The sequence below is a fragment of the Athene cunicularia genome (assembly GCF_003259725.1).
Source record: "Athene cunicularia isolate RWA chromosome 14 unlocalized genomic scaffold, athCun1 chr14_part2, whole genome shotgun sequence".
Classification (NCBI taxonomy): Eukaryota; Metazoa; Chordata; class Aves; order Strigiformes; family Strigidae; genus Athene; species Athene cunicularia.
This window is the reverse complement of record NW_020799119.1, coordinates 1,199,036-1,215,330: the sequence shown is the minus strand read 5'-3', so window position 1 is coordinate 1,215,330 and position 16,295 is coordinate 1,199,036. Positions and strand designations below refer to the sequence as shown.

Below are 16,295 nucleotides of genomic sequence, written 5' to 3'. Positions count from 1 at the left end.
CCCCGCCCCGCCCCGGCGGCGCGGAAGGAAGAGGCGGAGGCCGCGCCAGGACCCTACATGCCTTTATTACAGACTACCGAGCATAAGTGAGATCCGTCATCCACCACTAACTACACATCTACAGCACAGAGATCTGTCGAGAGAAGAAACAGTCATTAAATTATGAGATATGATTAAATCATCGACCAATAGAAAATTTATATAATAAAGCCAGAAAAAAGGTGTAAAATATAGTTTACAATAATTATTCACATTCAAGGCTGTACATCAATACATACAACACCATGGCCCCGAACATGAATTCAATCCAAATAATTCATATATTAGAATTTAAATAACACAGACTGAACTAGAGGCCAACAAGAGCCAGCAAATAACCTTATAAGAATAAAAATACAAAAGTGTGTATCTTATATCATTGCATTATTTGCTTCTGTTTTCACGAGTTCGTAGAGAGGAGATTGTTTCGTGGTGTTTGTTGAGGGGGGTTGGGGTTTTTTTGTTTGGGGTTTTTTTATTTTATCTGTACATCACAGTTACAGCTACAAACCAGGTAGAGAATATTACACACGTAACTGACTGCCACCAACCTGAAAACAGCTAGCATACAACTATCAAACTGATTATGGTTCCTGGTTCCTATTTTTTCTCTTTTGTCAGATACAGTAATTGTAAGTTCTGCTACAATTGAGAACATTTGCCACATCCAATCAGAGTTAGTACATGGTCATAGGAAGCTTTGTCAAATGGCAACCATCTACATTCACTACCATGCTGACAGACAGACCAGGTTATCAGGTGCTTAAGAACCTCTCCAATTATTTGCTGTATAAAAGTCATATTTTTTTTCTAAGAAAGAGGAAACATTCTTAAATTACCAGTATTAAACTGAAAGCATACCATTTTGGGTCAGAAAATTACTTGTCTGTAAGCTCACTTGATCAACTGATCGACAATCTGTGTCATGAAGCTTTGCAGGAGCACTTCCATTTGATTAATGAAATATTTGCATAAAATATTACAGGCATTCAGCAAAATTTCAGATATAAATACCACACCTATTCGTGTAATTCACTAGTAGAAAGAAGTGATCAGAATTCAGACCACATCTTTAGGCAAGTATTAACACACAAGTTCTCTCCTCAGCACGGTGTTCAAATCAAATGTTTTGTCCACAAGCCAAATGAAGTAATTGTGTTGACTTTACTAAATAATTCAAAAAAAAAAAATGTTGAAAAGTACATGTGGGAAATCCTCAGGACTCTTCAAAGTTCCCAGCACAAAATATAATAATTTCAAGCACATTAAATTAAGCATCTTGAACTATGAAAACAGACTACAATTATCACATCTTTGTTTCAACTCAGAGCTTTTTCCAGGTTTATATATAGCAGATACTTCACAACTAAATCACATCAGGAGAAAAGTGGAGCACAGTATTATCTGACAGATAGATGTCTTCAGCATCTAAGTGCTTGCTCAGGAAATGAGGTCTTATTATGTAATACCAGTCTGCTCTCAATGACTCAACATCACATCTGAAGCAAGTGTTCCTAAACATAAATCCTCCTCAAAACTGGACTTTAAAGCCAATGGTATAAACTCATATCTCCAGTTTATCAAAGTAGTTTTAAACTTCCTGTGACTGTGCTGGACACTAAATAGAACAGTGTGATTCAAAAATCCTTTCTAGCAGTAGTACTTTCTTAATCTCCACCCCACAGAAAACCCATACAATAAACACCTTGCTGAAGTTCAAATCCCAAGAAAAACAGAATTACAACATTACTGACCAGATTCTTTATCAATGATTGGCAATTGTTCAAAAGGCAAAAGATGGAATGAATCAATGAACAGACTGGGTTTTCAGCAGGTTTGCAGTGAGGAGTCTGAAGAGTCTTCAAGTGCCTAACAACCCCCTTTGTGCTTTGAAAGACCTCAGATAGAGAGCAGAAAATTAACTGGCTTATCTGAAGCTCTGAAGAACCTCCCTTGTACTTTTCTTCCACAAACTCCCATGAACCACAGGAGCCATCTTCAGGATAAAGATCTGAAGCTACCACACACCAGGTATAAGCATTTAAAACAGGAACCAGCCCTTCATAGTATACAGCACCTGCCAATACACATTTAAGTGGACAAACTGGTGAAACATGCTTAAATCCACAATTGCTTTGTCTTGCCTCACTATTCTTCTGCCATCTTTCAAAACCACAGATTTCACTTACAGTCCACAAAAGGCAAACACCTCTCAGTAAAGTTCTAGTCCCTTCCCAAAAAAAGCAGCAGCTAAGGAAGACTTGATTTGGAATGCTGAAGGTCTAGGAGAAGGGATGTCTGTAGAAGATGCTCACAGTTTTCTGATGACAGCACTGTCAAAAGAAAAAAGGAATACTAGAATGCAGACATCAGCCTTCCAGACACCTCCTTGATAGCCTACTGCTATCGAGATTTCTTTGGCTGAAAGCTTTCGGTGGGCAGGATGGAAGTCTACTGAGAGGATTTTCAAGGTGTGAAAAAGCAGAGTAATTATTCTGTTATGGCAAAATGACTACAAGTCTAAATATTACAGAAAACATGTTTAAGCATTCCTAGATTTCCACCTAGTGAACAAGCCAAGAACAAGCCAATGGAGACTGTCTCCTAATGAAGCTAAGGTGTTCACTACTGGCAGAACAACTTTGCCAGACTTTTATCGAGGCCACGTTTTGTCACACTGAATAGCAGTGGCACCATGAATCTCCATCACTGCCAAACTCCTGTATAAAGTTGGGAATATGTCTACATCTCCACATCAAAAACTGAATCCAGAAGCAGTAGGGTTGCCTCTAGAGGACCCAACATACAGCTGGAATTTGACAGCCAGAGAACAAATGGATAGCACTGCAACAGACTTACAACATGTCATCTTGGTTAGAACAGTAAGCACAGGGTTAATACAGGCACAGATAGAAGGTGTACTGCTGAAATTTCAGTGACAAGGAGCATACCTTGTACGGGATGAAATTTCTCTTGATGCTCTCTCTCTCATCTCGGCTGTTTGTGGGACACCTTAGCTCCCTTACCACCAGGCACTGCAAGCCAGTGATTTACTTTTGGCAAGCCTGTGTACATGGTGGGGGAACAGAAGACTACACAGATGTAGTTTCTCCAAAAGAAAAGGCAACTGCGCTCTCTCCTTTAAAGACTGAAAGATACTGGAAAAGCTGAACTGTCACCAAGTTCAACCACATAACGGTTTTGGAGACCAATAATAAATCCTCTTCACTCCGTACAAACACCAAAATATCTATTCATGTGTTTTCTGAGAACTCCTGATAAACCCCTGCTTTTAAAATACTGCTTTTGGAACAGTAACCCATGAGTGTTTTCAACACTGCAGTGGAGCATTTCTTTCTTTGGTGGAAAGAAAAGCACATCGTAGTACGAGACTTCAAAATGCAAAGAGATAGTATTTGTAGAAGGTGAATAAATAGGTGTGATGTTTATACTGCTTTTAAACCAAGGAAGGAATGCCCTTGTCCAGATCTAGGCCATTCCTCCTGCAAGGTTCAGGAACATGGTCATGTTGAAAATGCCATTAGGGAAGTTGGTTTTAGCACAGAGAAAGTTATGTCTTTGCAACATTACAAGAAATGTTTGACCACAAAAAGCGCCTTAATTTGAAGAGGACAGAGATTGATATAAAAAATATTTTCGTTTTATAGATATGCCTTAAGTACCATATATTTTCCCCTTTGTATCAATATTTTCCTTTGAATTCTTAACCAGATTACTTTATGGATCTAATATTTCAATGGCTTGCATTTTTTCAGAGTTGCTAAATGTTTGCCCAAGGATCAAAAATAGGATTATTTGTATATCTCGTTATACAATGAGACACAAAAGAGTCAAGTAATCAATTGTACAAAGCTTCCACACTTCCTTCTCTACCCAGGTAAATAGTTGGCCCCACTAAAATGCACAATACATGCACACCCTGGAAAGAAAGCTTCTAGCCCTCATCTCCCAAAAAGGTGAAAAACTATTTATTACTTCAATAGCAATCTTTTCCCCCCCATACTAACTAGTTAATTTTTTTAGTTAGCATTAGTTAAAAGCATGCTGGTAAGTTTATTGTCCCTTGATTAAACACACATATGATTCATATTAAAATTTAAATTGAATGTTTAAAATCTTATAAGCTTCAGAAGCCAACATTTCAATTTTAGAAAACCTTCAGTGCCGTATTCAGCATTTCACTCTCTCAAAACCTGTGTCATTGGAGCCTGTCTGCCAGACACATACATCTTAATCATTCACATAATTACTAAAGTACCACATAAATCCTGCAACCAGAACTATATTAGGAATTACACATGGGTGCAACTGACCTGGCTACAAATGCCATATACCAATAAGCTGGGGGACTGTGAGGAAAGGAGGAGAAAACAAAGAGGTGGTGCTTAGGAGAGGCATATAAAAGCTCCCTGATGAAACACAGTTTAATGATAATCTGAAAGTCACAGAAAACTCCAGCCCCATAAAATGCAAGGCTGGTACATGATTCGGCGTGTGTGCGTGTGGATTGGTTTTTAACTCATCTTAAATGAAGCTGGTAATGCAAGGTCTATCCACTAGTCTGCAGCAGAAATTGAGCTGAAGTGCACAAAAGCAAGATCTTCACTGCAATGATATGCATGTGGAAGCCTCAACAGAAGCACAGAGAGCGAGCAAAGCGACCCTGAATTCCATTAGGTTTTTGCTTTTCTTTTTTTCTTTTTTTTTTAAAAAAAAAAAAAAACAAAAAACAGAACATTTCAGACATATGCTTCCCCTTGAGATGGTAAAAGGTGGGTTGAAAAGATTCCTCTGATCGGCTGCACACGGAGTTCTAGCAGCAAGTAGGTAAACTGGGAAATTTTGGATGAGCTTTACTATTTAGCAGCATTCTGGTGGTATCTGTGCCGCCAAACTTCATGTATCTTTTTGCACCATTTATGAGCATTCCCACTCGGGTCCATCAGGTAATATGTCCTGTTTGGCTATAAGTGAACAACATTTTAATGAGTACTCCAAACACAGTTTAACCAAAAAGCAGTAATTATTCTGCACCTACCAATAAAATAATTATTCAAAATCAGTTCTTAAACTTGTCAAAAGTTAAATTAAATTACAATTATATAACATTATTTATTACTGAATAACCACACATCTGGCATATCAATATTGTTAAGCGGTCAACTGACAATATACTGTTGGCACACTCCTTGTGATCTGCTACATACAAAGAGGGCTAAATTTTAGAAGTCTTTCTTAAGAACTTCCTTCAAATCCCAAAATCTATTTATAGTTTATTTACAAATGAGTAACAGAAAACCACACTTGTCTTTTTGTGGGAAATGTGTATGTAGGGGTTATTTTGTTGGGTTTTTGTTTTGGTTTTGTTTGGGTTTTGTGTTTGGGTGGAGTTTGTTTCCTAAATTAAAGCTATCAACACTTGTATTTAAGGAATTGTATTTTTTACAGAAAAATTTATTTGTTAACAACTTACAATAATTGTCCAAGGACCTTAGTGCAACTTACAAAGAAATTAAAGTCACTTACTGTGTGAACAAAAAATGTCTTAAAATTCTTGGCTTCTGGCCGCAACTCTAAAGACCATGGAATTTCTCCTTTTAGAACTTTGTTGACAGGATCCACATAATACAGGTGGGGCCCTTCTGTGAGCAGCAATTGGCGCCGACGTGCAAACAATCCCTAACAAGAAAAGTAGAAGCAGCAGTGCAAAAAAAGCATGAGGAGAAAAAAACAGATGTGTAATCTCTGAATTTAACAACAGACATAGAATTAAAACAGCTCTGTGATAAGACAGTATGTTTGAGTCCGGGGGACTTTTGTGTTTTCCTTTTGCTTTATATATTTGACCTCAATCCCTTTTTTAGGGCATTGCAGTGCGTTTCTACCACATGGCAGAACACAAGTGCTATTTTAAGCAAGTATCTTCATGCTCAAATAAAATATAAAACTAGCTGTACAGCATGAAGCAAAAGCTATTTGTCCAGGATTCCAGCACAGAAATCAATACTCATGATTTTGTAAAGAAAACTAGGAACAAGCAGGTAGTAGCTTAAATGAAAAAGAACCTACATTCCTGTAAAACTGACAGATTATCGTTGCTCATCTGTACCATGTTAAAATTAAAACTTAAAGCTGTTCTAATGTTACCTCTGCCACTCTCAGGCTACAGGCACTAGTCAATTCCAAGAAAAACACCACAGTTAAGGACAATATGGACTTGTATTTTATTTTCTAATATATGTGGCTCAATCCACATGCAGATGTGCATCGATATGAGGCATTTATGGGCTCTGTCAGACTGGGAGAAGGGGGAACAAAAACTCCTTTACTACAGCTGCAAAACAAAAGCATCAGTAGGACGTTTTCTTTTAGCCTTTTCCAAAAATCAAGAGCACACCACTAAACTAAGAAAAAAACCAATCTATTCATAAGAAAATACAATACTACATTTAATAAAAAATAAACAAAACAATTTCACATTTACAAATAAGTTAAGCAAGGAAGCTCTAAAATAGGTTTCTTATCTATGCTGCATCTGTGCAAAAATGCGAGAGCTGAATTTTGAGACAGGGAATTAAGAAAAGCCCTTACCTTTCTTTTGTCCACTGGACCCATTTTTAGGATTAAGTTATTTTCTACAAACTGATGCCTTAAAAAAAAAAAAGTAACTATTACTCCAGAAGCAATTTATCCACAGAAACAGCTTTTATTATCATCATCATCAAGTAATTTTTCACGTCTCTCCCTAGTATCTCCTTTCTGCCAAAGAGTCCCAAACAACTTTACTAAATGAGTTTTGGGCTTTGCCTCATTCCAAGCCAAAGAGTTTTTTCTAAAATCTGACAGTAGGAAAAGAAAAAAAATCACAAATAAGAACCTCCTTTCAAAAATGAAGAAAACCATTAATAAGTAGATGGTCTGGAGGTATTTTGGTTAGACATCAACAGAATATCATTAAAAAAACAACTTAAGGCAACTGAAAGAATGAAGGAACCTTTTCCAGTTCTAGGACTCTGTAGAGGGAAGACTTCTCAGCAGTGGTATAGTGTCATTTCTGCCTATCTTATAAACACACTCTACAACATCTTTTGACCTTGTAGAAACACAGTATTAGATTGTCACTGCTACTGCTTTAAAAATAGAAGAAAAAACCCTATTTGCTAATTTTTTCCTTGAAGATATTAAGAGTGACAGATTAATTTGAATCAAAGTTTTTATCTGGATTCCGTACTGCTGTGCAAGTAACAGATGAGCTGTATGAGCACAGAGATCTTACCAAGGATTTCCACCGGCTTGTTTTGCCAGAAGTAACCTCTTTTCATCTTCAGAAAACTGTAAGTCCAGCTCAAAGGAATTGTTGTCAAGGTCATGAATATACTGTTCAATATTCCCTCCTGACGTCTGTGGTGTACTTGTCTCTGGGGCAGACAGTGAATGGGAAGAGGCAGAACCAGAAACTTGCATGCAACCAAACTGACTAAGGAGATTGTCATACTGAGGGAGGAAACAAAATGAAGAAATTTCTTTTATTAAAAAGCTTATTTTACACTAAACTGCAGCTTTTAATTTACACATGCTTTTGCTTACTATACTTTTGGGCAAAAAGACAGCCTACTCTCTATAGACTATAAACAGGCACTTATCCAAAAAAGTATGCTTGGTCAAAAGCAAGCCAGCCAGTATTTTTTCCAAACACTTTACCAGAAAAAAAATGCCAACTAGTTCAAGTTTTAACCAGCGATTTTATGTTAGATTCTTAATAATTGAGTCTTCATTCAAATACAACCAATCAGTGGTTTCAATAAAAATATTTAATATGCAATAATTATGCTTTAATTAAAGTCTCAGGCAGCATCAGAGCTGAATATAGCAATGGACAAACATACGTTTCCGTAACAGTCTTCATCATCCTCTGACATAGCAGGTAAATATGCTGTAAGTTTTGGGGGTGTCTGAAGATGTAGGTTCTCCCACACAATGGATTCAAAGAAGGGGTGAGCCTTAAGAGGTCCATATCCTCCCATTTCTTCACAACCTAATCTGTTGGTAGCATCTAAAACCTGAGAAAATTACAATTAAGTTAACATGCATAAAATAATGACAAGGAAGGGGTGAGCACCATTCACATTTGCACAGCAGCATGCAAAAACTTCAAACCAGTTGGTCTCCCTGCCCTAAGAACACATTTCTAGAATGTAAGGAGACTGCTTACAATACAAGATGTTATTTGTCAGTATGTCTTGTCAGCAACATTTTGCATTAGACCAGCTCAAAGATCTAGAGAAAGGGTCCAAAGCATTTTGGGTCCACACAATGTTTTGGCTTTGTTTCTTCATAAAAACAGAAACAAAACCAAGTAAACATGCAGAAAAGGCCTGATGGGATATAGCTCATTTAAGTATAGCCCTTCATCATGCTGTAGTGATGCAAGCTGTGAAAGCTATAGCTGATGTCAAACACCAACCCCTCAAGCACCCTAAAACCACACAGTACTCAGATGTTGGCACAATCTGGACTTTACCATTCAGCAGGCACTGGCTTGGCCATAGAGCTGGCCTGGTCACATGCTGACAGGCCCTTTACAGTGGTTGTACTCATCATCACCCACAAACACAGGACAGTTTCCTCCTCACCCTCCACCCCATACTAATATGATAGGCTACTGAACTTCAAAAAGCTTATGCCACCCAAAATGTTCTTTGCATATTCATTTTAGTGTCACGGCTGTATCTCACTGATGAGACAGAACTACTTTTTGTTCCTGTCAAACATTCACATGCAGAGTAATTCTTTGGCTCATACTATTAGAGACATGCAATAAATGCAAGGTAAGTACATGCTAAAATACAAGGTGAACTGATTTACATTGTAATGAGTATTCCTCCCTCTGATAGAGAACACTGTTTTCAACTAAACAATTCATTATACAACTCAACAAGAATTAATCTGGGTACTGTGTAGACCTAAGTATTTGAAACTTAACTTCTGTGTAATGTACAATATTTAGAACCACTTGCTTCCATTTCACTGAGAGACATTCCTTGTCCATGCTTTAGAATTCAGATTTTAAAAAATAATCTGAGTGCGGTTTAGTAATGGACGTTGATTTTCAAGACACTCCCCTACGCAGTCAATAATGTTCACAGTCATTCTTATTATAAGGTTTGCAATAGAGTGCATAGAAACTTTAGGAAAAAAATAACTACATAAGCTGAATGATTCCAATGTCATCAAATTATTTAACAGCAGCAAATATTTACCAATAGCTTTTCAACAAGGTCTTTTGCCTTGGGAAAAAATTTTTCTGGAAAGTCATATTCCAACTTTATTATCTTCTGGAATATAAGATATTCATTTCTGCAAAAGAGAAAAATATTAGCTCTTGTTATTAGTTCTCCAAGGTTCTTTCACCTTAACAGTGCATAACCTGGACAAATATTAAATGGGAGATCTACAAGTTAAGTCACATTCCCATAAATCTTTCTAGGGTAAAGGGGTACAGTCTTCCAAGTATCTATGATCCTGTAAACACCAGATACTTGCATAATAACAAGTTCAAATGGCTCAGTACAGAGGTGCCTCTTCATGTAGGCATAGTTACCTTCATGGTATAAATTACATGTGAAATCCTAGGATAAATTAAGGAATCTCTCTCAGGAACTCTAGTTGTCTAAGCATCTTCATGACATCAGAAAGGACAAATAAAAGCAGGCATGACATTAACACCAACACTGCACCATGAGAAGTTGTACTTCAGAACTGCTAGTAAGGTAAAAGCCAAAACCAAGTCAATGTATTTATAATCCACATGTAAAGAATTAGCTTAAAACTCTTACCCAGCTCTAAATGGAGGCAATCCAGCTACAAGTTGATATATTATACATCCCAGAGCCCAGAGGTCAGAGCTTCAAAAGAAAAGAGGTAAAAACATATAGCATATTTTCCTATGCAAAGTCTTTAAAACTAATTAAAAAAAAAAAATGTAAGCTTCTGCTGGTTAGAACATAGCACAAACACATGGGACAAACCTGCCTAGCATAACTACCACACTATTTTCACTTCATTCCTTGACAGAAGAGTAAGCTAGCAACACAAGTTTCGGAAACAAAAAGCATACAGTAACCCATTCCACAACTACTGACTACAAGCACATGTGCTCAGTGAAAATAATTAATGGGTATGTAATAAGACTAGAAAGAATACTTATTATCAACTACCACAACTGATAGATGCATCCAACTTAGTGCAATATATGCTCCTTCAAAATTAAAATCCTTTCCTCTAAATATTTTATGTAAAGAGTCACAATACAGCTTTTCCACTTAAAGCTTTTAAGACAAAAAGACAGGCTATATAGCACATGGATAAGGGAATGTCTTAAGTCTTAGTGTGTTGGCTTGAAAAAGTATTTTTAACTTATTTTACCTCAAGGTAAACCATACACAGATTTGATTAAAGCTTAGAAATCCTCATGAAAGACTAAAATACTAACAAAGACTCAAAACTACTCAAATTAGGAGTTTTCTGAAAAAATGATCCATTATGTAACTTCTAAAAAGAAATGATAGCCTGATGAAGTCCTTCCATCAGCCAAACCAGTCAAAACCTCTTTACTCGAAGCAAAATGCAAAGTCTAACGGTGTAGCATTTGAAGAAACTCTAGCACAAACCACCACAATTACTGATATAAGAGACCTTTTTTCCCTATGATTTGTCAGTGATTACTTTGATTATTCTTCCAGCATTGTAATAAAGCAGGCATACATTCTGTAGGTTACATCAACCATCAATTTAAAGGAGATAAATTTCTTATGGGTTTCACTCACACCAGCTATAGAGATGAGCTTTAAACCCCTGCAAACTCCAAACAGAGCTTAGCAAAGGTAACTGCAAGTTGATCTAAATACAAGTCAATGAAAGCTGTAGCCTTTCCCTAACCAACAGAATGTGATATTCTGATGCTTTTACAGAAGGAGTTACCATATTAGAGCAAGCTCATATGAAACAGAATAAAAAAGATTATGTTATTTGGATAACAAAGTTTACTGATTTATGTGCAAGAGAAACCTAAATTCACATTACACATCTCCTAATAACACCTAATCCTGTCTGTAGAACTCCAGAAAGTAGATGAACTGAGGAAACCAGCACTCAGACAAGAAGCAACACTTAAGAAAAAAATATTTCAAAGTTTCTTAAAAAAAAACTTTGTACTCAAGCATCTTGTTTCATTGAAATACTAAGCTTGCTTGATTTATCCACTCCCCTTCATTTGACAGTATCCTGACAGAAACAGTGAAGTTCTGAAATACAATAGAGTCCTCACCTTTTACAGGCAGATTTCTCTGTCAGCAGTTCTGGAGAAACATACTGGGCTGTCCCTACAAATGAGTTTGCCCGTGCTGGTAAGAAAATTGAAAGAAATAAGCAAAGACATACTTATGGAGAAGTTGACCTCCCGCCTCCCCTTACCCAATTAAATAAAAAAAGCAATCTGTTGCAAGTTATGTGATGCTACAAAGAACCCATAGTAATTTATCCACACATCCACCAAAACTGCTTGGAAAAGTCAAATCAATTACTCTGATATCTATTTGATTCAAGAAGCCAGGCATTTAGGCACTGTTAGGTATAAAATCTACCAATGCCAGCTTACTACATTCAAGTAAAAAATTAAGTTTATAAAATTCAGTTCAGCCAAGTGCCTTTTTCATGCATTGCAGCATCATTGATTCACAGGTTAATACAAAGCAACTGACACAAATTCTATAACTCTCACATTTAAGCAACTCTGGTAGTCACCGGGGTTAAGTACATAACAGAGTAAAAGCTGTTTCAGCTGAGACATAGTAACTACCTGTTTGTATTGTCTTGCAAATGATAAGTAATTTAAAGTAGTTTAACTTCCCACTATATCTGGTGATCTAGCTGGCTATACCACTAGCCAAGCATTACCTCTTTTGACAATCTAAGCACTGGCAGTCAAAACTCTTCCAAGATCTCAGTGATTTTGTTAGGTAAGAGGTAATGATATCTGAAGATTACAATTTGATAAATACAACATACATTTTCAAAGAACCACTTGCTACAGTTACCAGTGTCACACAGCACAGTAAATAATGGCATACCTTGTCTGCTATCTGCAGATAACACTTTTGCTGTTCCGAAGTCTGTTATTTGAATGTGCATATCTTCATTTAGCAAGATGTTCTCTGGCTTAAGGTCCCTGGAAAAGGCAGATTTTTGTATTTAAACAGCACACAAAGTTGCAGAATGGTCTAGTGACTTATGTACATAATGCTATCATAAATGATGCAGATATTCCATGAACACTGTCGTGTCAACTTTCCTCTAACTTGTAGCTGTCAACATGTAGACTGCTAACCAGATTTTGAAAGGCCCATTAACATTTTTTCTGAAGAGACCTGAAGTAACAATCTCAAAACCAAGCTATTGTGCATCTCACTTGCTCAACAAAAATTAAAACAAAACAACACACCCCTTTACTCTCAAACCTTAATTTATATAACATCTGACAGATTGATCTTCTAGGCCTGTTTTCTCAGCACAAAACTTGAGTTAGGTCAACCAATGGCAACCCCCCCAGCCCCAGCAAAATGTCCAGAACTTTAAATCACCTCTGCTTTAAGAATGGGACATTTATATTTGTCACCTACAAATCTGTGTATAATCTGTATTTCAAATGTATGTGTACCATTTGTATGGACACTGCCTCTGGTTCTGAATAAAACCAGACCTCACCCTATTACACACACAATACACAGCAATACAGAGTGCAATACAAAGTGAGATGTCAAGAGGTTCATTACAACAACATAAACAGCAGCACTGTGTTACACTTATATTATTTAAATTACACCAAGTTTCCTCAGCTGACAAGGAAAGACAACATATTTCCCTCCTAAGACGTATTTTTGGATGCTCAAAGAAATCTAGAAGAATGAGTTGTTTTGGTTCACTGCTAAGAAAAATCAGTGCAAATTCAAAGCTGTTTCCATCAACCACTGTGCAGCATTATTTTCCCCAGATTACAGCCCCCCATTACTGAAAAGCAAGGGTTGGGCAGTTGTACAGTTTAAAGTCTGTGGACTAGCACAGAAAGCAATTGGGAAGAATTATGACACACAAGCCATAAAAATCCTGATAATTTTCCTGTAAGTATTCTCAGAGAGAATTAGAGAGTACATGAATGGAACGGACTTCAACAGTTCTGGGGGGGCTTTTTTTACATATACACATATGTATGTATATTGTACTCTATACATATATACACAGTTTCTATACCATATACCTGTATTATGTATTAATATTGTATTATGGATCTAGGATATAGCTATATATCTAAATACATAGAGGGATATATCTGTAGTAACTTTTCCAGAGTAGCCTGTACCTTAAAGTGGTTCTATCTCATGTTATATTTCTTTAGGCGGCAGAAAATCCCAAGAGCTTTCAGTCAGGCACTGCTAAAGCTATGGACTTCTCATCAAATAAAATTTATACTAAGTTCTCTAATTGCACAATTTCACTGTTTTCTTTTGAGCTTCTCATAGTAGCCTTCATATGAAGGCAAATATAAAGCAGCTCATATAAGATTTCCAATATAGGTTTAGTAATACTGACAATCATGCTATATTCATTTTATATTCTCCCAGCCTAACGTGTAGGCTATATAATCAAAGTGTAGCTGGGAATTCTTGAACTCTTTTTTTCCCCAATATAGAAAATTTTATGCTTTTAGTACCCTCCACATCCAGTCCCCTTAGATTCTATTCCCAATCATTTCACATAAAAGTATTAGGAAAATACTTCGTCCTTTTAAATATAACTGAAAGAAGAAATAATACTATCAGAATTATAATCAGCCAGCTTTTGGCCAATTAGCATCTACTGTTTCATGAACAATGTCTTGGGAACCTACACATACAATATATTTCTTATCCAAAAAGAAGTTCTGTGTCTCAGATTTCTCACACAGCTTTAATTTGTTTAATAAATATGAATGACAAAACATTCTTATCCAGACAATATCATTACATCCAGAAGAACTGCAAAGGTCTGATTAAAAATTTTGCTAAATTTCATCATTTATCTAGTTATTGTTCAGCTTTGTGGAAGTTGTTCGCTCAGTGACAACTGAAATATATTAATTTTACTTTTCTTGATGACATGCTGCACACTAATCCACACACCATCAGAATTCTGGTTACATAACACCACAGAAAAAAAAGTAGTTAAAAAGTCAGTTTCTGGTTTTAGACCAACAATCAAGCTTGACAAATACAAGCTTTTGGTAATGTTCATTCCAGGCCAAAAAGTTTGCTTACTTTTTCCTTCTAGAATAGTTGGTCTAATAACAGAGATGATCTCTCCTCCTAAAGTTTTCTTTGTTTAGCTCCCTGTGTTAACAACAGTACTAATGCTAATGAAACGCTATTATGCTCTCATTAGCTTCCCACAAAATCCACTTTGCTTTAGACCTCACAAAGAACATTTATAGAAACAACACCTTGTGCATAATCAAATGCATATTGGTCTCAGCTTCTTATTACCTGTGAATTATTCCTTTCCCATGCAAATATTCCAGGGCTGATACAATTTCAGCAGTATAAAACCTGGTACAGGTCTCATCAAAAGAGCCAATTTTGCGTATATACTTTAGCAGCTCTCCATTTTTGGCATAGCTAAGCCCAAAATCTGAATGTAAGTATAGTTAAGGTTTATCACTAAATCATTCTAGAACAAAATTCCCCACACCTCATTCCAAAGACCAGAAATACTACTAAAAACCTTATATATGAACAACAGGGAAGAAATTGGTTAATTTGTAAGTTTACATAGCAACCCAAAACAATTTCTTAAATACATTAACCACCCAGGACACAGGTCCCACTTTCTTAGCATAGCAGACTACATAAAGGGTTAAATTTGTAGTTTTTCAAGACAGTCACCTGAATAATTCATTTAAACTGTATACATAATCGCCCTCAAAAAGAAGTATTTACAGTCATAACTAGCATTCAAGCTAAGTTTAAAATCGCCCCATCATCTGGAATGTTCCAGAGTCAGCCCAGCGTTCAGTGGGCAAGTGTTGACATTACAAACGAGAGCCCCTGTGAGTTCTGTTTTAGTGCACACGTGTACGTGTGTACAGACACACGCTACGGGGCCTGCCGGCACTGCCAGCAGCCTCTGAAAAGCACAGCTACCTCCTGACCCTAGAAATGGGACGGTCTATCCCTTCACTCTTGGCACAGCCAATTGGAAGCAGGACGTTTAGGAGGGAATTCACAAACAAGAGCAAAAAAGCTAACCACAGATCAGTTTTCAAGATGAAACTGCACTTTGCAATTACTGTTAGAGAGAATACTTGTGAAACAGTGGCCCAGACAAGAGTTTCAGCTTTCTATCATTCAGATGACTCTGTAAGGACTTTTACATAAGAAAAAAGTGTAATAGATTTAATTGTTCAAATTAAAAAATAGTACTATAGCTGGCTAACCCTATTTGAAACACAGAAATTGTGGCATTTACTGTATAAATCAGAAACATAAAACATTTCTAAACCATTTCATACACCCCTCCAATTTTTATTTATTTTTTAAAAATTATTTTACACTTAAGATTCTTGCAAGTTGCTTTTCAGCACTGACCACAAGTACAACATAAGGTATTATTTTATTCATCTCCCCTGTCCCAGAAGCCACCCACTCTTCTCTTTGAGGGGTCATACTCATTCTATTTGCTTAATTTAGATTAAAAGTATGACTGAAAAATTGCATTGCAAACATTACGGTATTTTAAATATCTCAGGTTTTCATCATTTCTGTTAGACAATGTTTCAAAGGAACCAAAGCTGGGGATCTGTACTCTTAAACATGTGTTACAGCAAGCTTTAAAATGCAAAGGATACATAGCTTTTCATCATCCTGAAAGGTGAAGTAGAGTTTCACAAAAAAAGGGTGATCCAGACGGGACATTACATCTCTCTCTCGTGTCACGTATGGCACCTTATTTTCTTTTATGATATGACGTTTTTCTAGAATTTTAACTTAATGAAAAAAGACAGTGAAAATGAAGGAGGTACAACCAAATGGAGTCCATTTAAGTAATTTGTTTGGGGTTTTTTTGGTTAAAGTTATCATAAAATTACTAATTCTGTCTTTTGAACAGGTGTTTTGTAACAGGACTACATTGATATTGCATTTTTTAAA

General features: G+C 36.5%; 1 protein-coding gene across 4 annotated transcripts in view; it reads right to left on the bottom strand.

Annotated features, from left to right (window-relative positions):
- Nucleotides 1-479: 479 nt before the first annotated feature.
- Nucleotides 480-16,295, bottom strand: part of PDPK1 (3-phosphoinositide dependent protein kinase 1) — a 39,441-nt gene continuing 23,625 nt past the window's right edge. For all 4 annotated transcript variants that reach the window (XM_026859386.1, XM_026859387.1, XM_026859384.1 and 1 more), the window contains 11 exons: nt 15,995-16,132; nt 14,634-14,778; nt 12,189-12,286; nt 11,387-11,462; nt 9,897-9,965; nt 9,321-9,417; nt 7,947-8,120; nt 7,337-7,554; nt 6,652-6,709; nt 5,587-5,739; nt 480-5,024 (listed from right to left, as the gene is read on the bottom strand). In XM_026859386.1, coding sequence (XP_026715187.1) covers nt 4,917-5,024; nt 5,587-5,739; nt 6,652-6,709; nt 7,337-7,554; nt 7,947-8,120; nt 9,321-9,417; nt 9,897-9,965; nt 11,387-11,462; nt 12,189-12,286; nt 14,634-14,778; nt 15,995-16,132 — 1,334 coding nt within the window. In that variant the 3' untranslated portion in view covers nt 480-4,916. The remainder of the gene's footprint in view (nt 5,025-5,586; nt 5,740-6,651; nt 6,710-7,336; nt 7,555-7,946; nt 8,121-9,320; nt 9,418-9,896; nt 9,966-11,386; nt 11,463-12,188; nt 12,287-14,633; nt 14,779-15,994; nt 16,133-16,295) is intronic.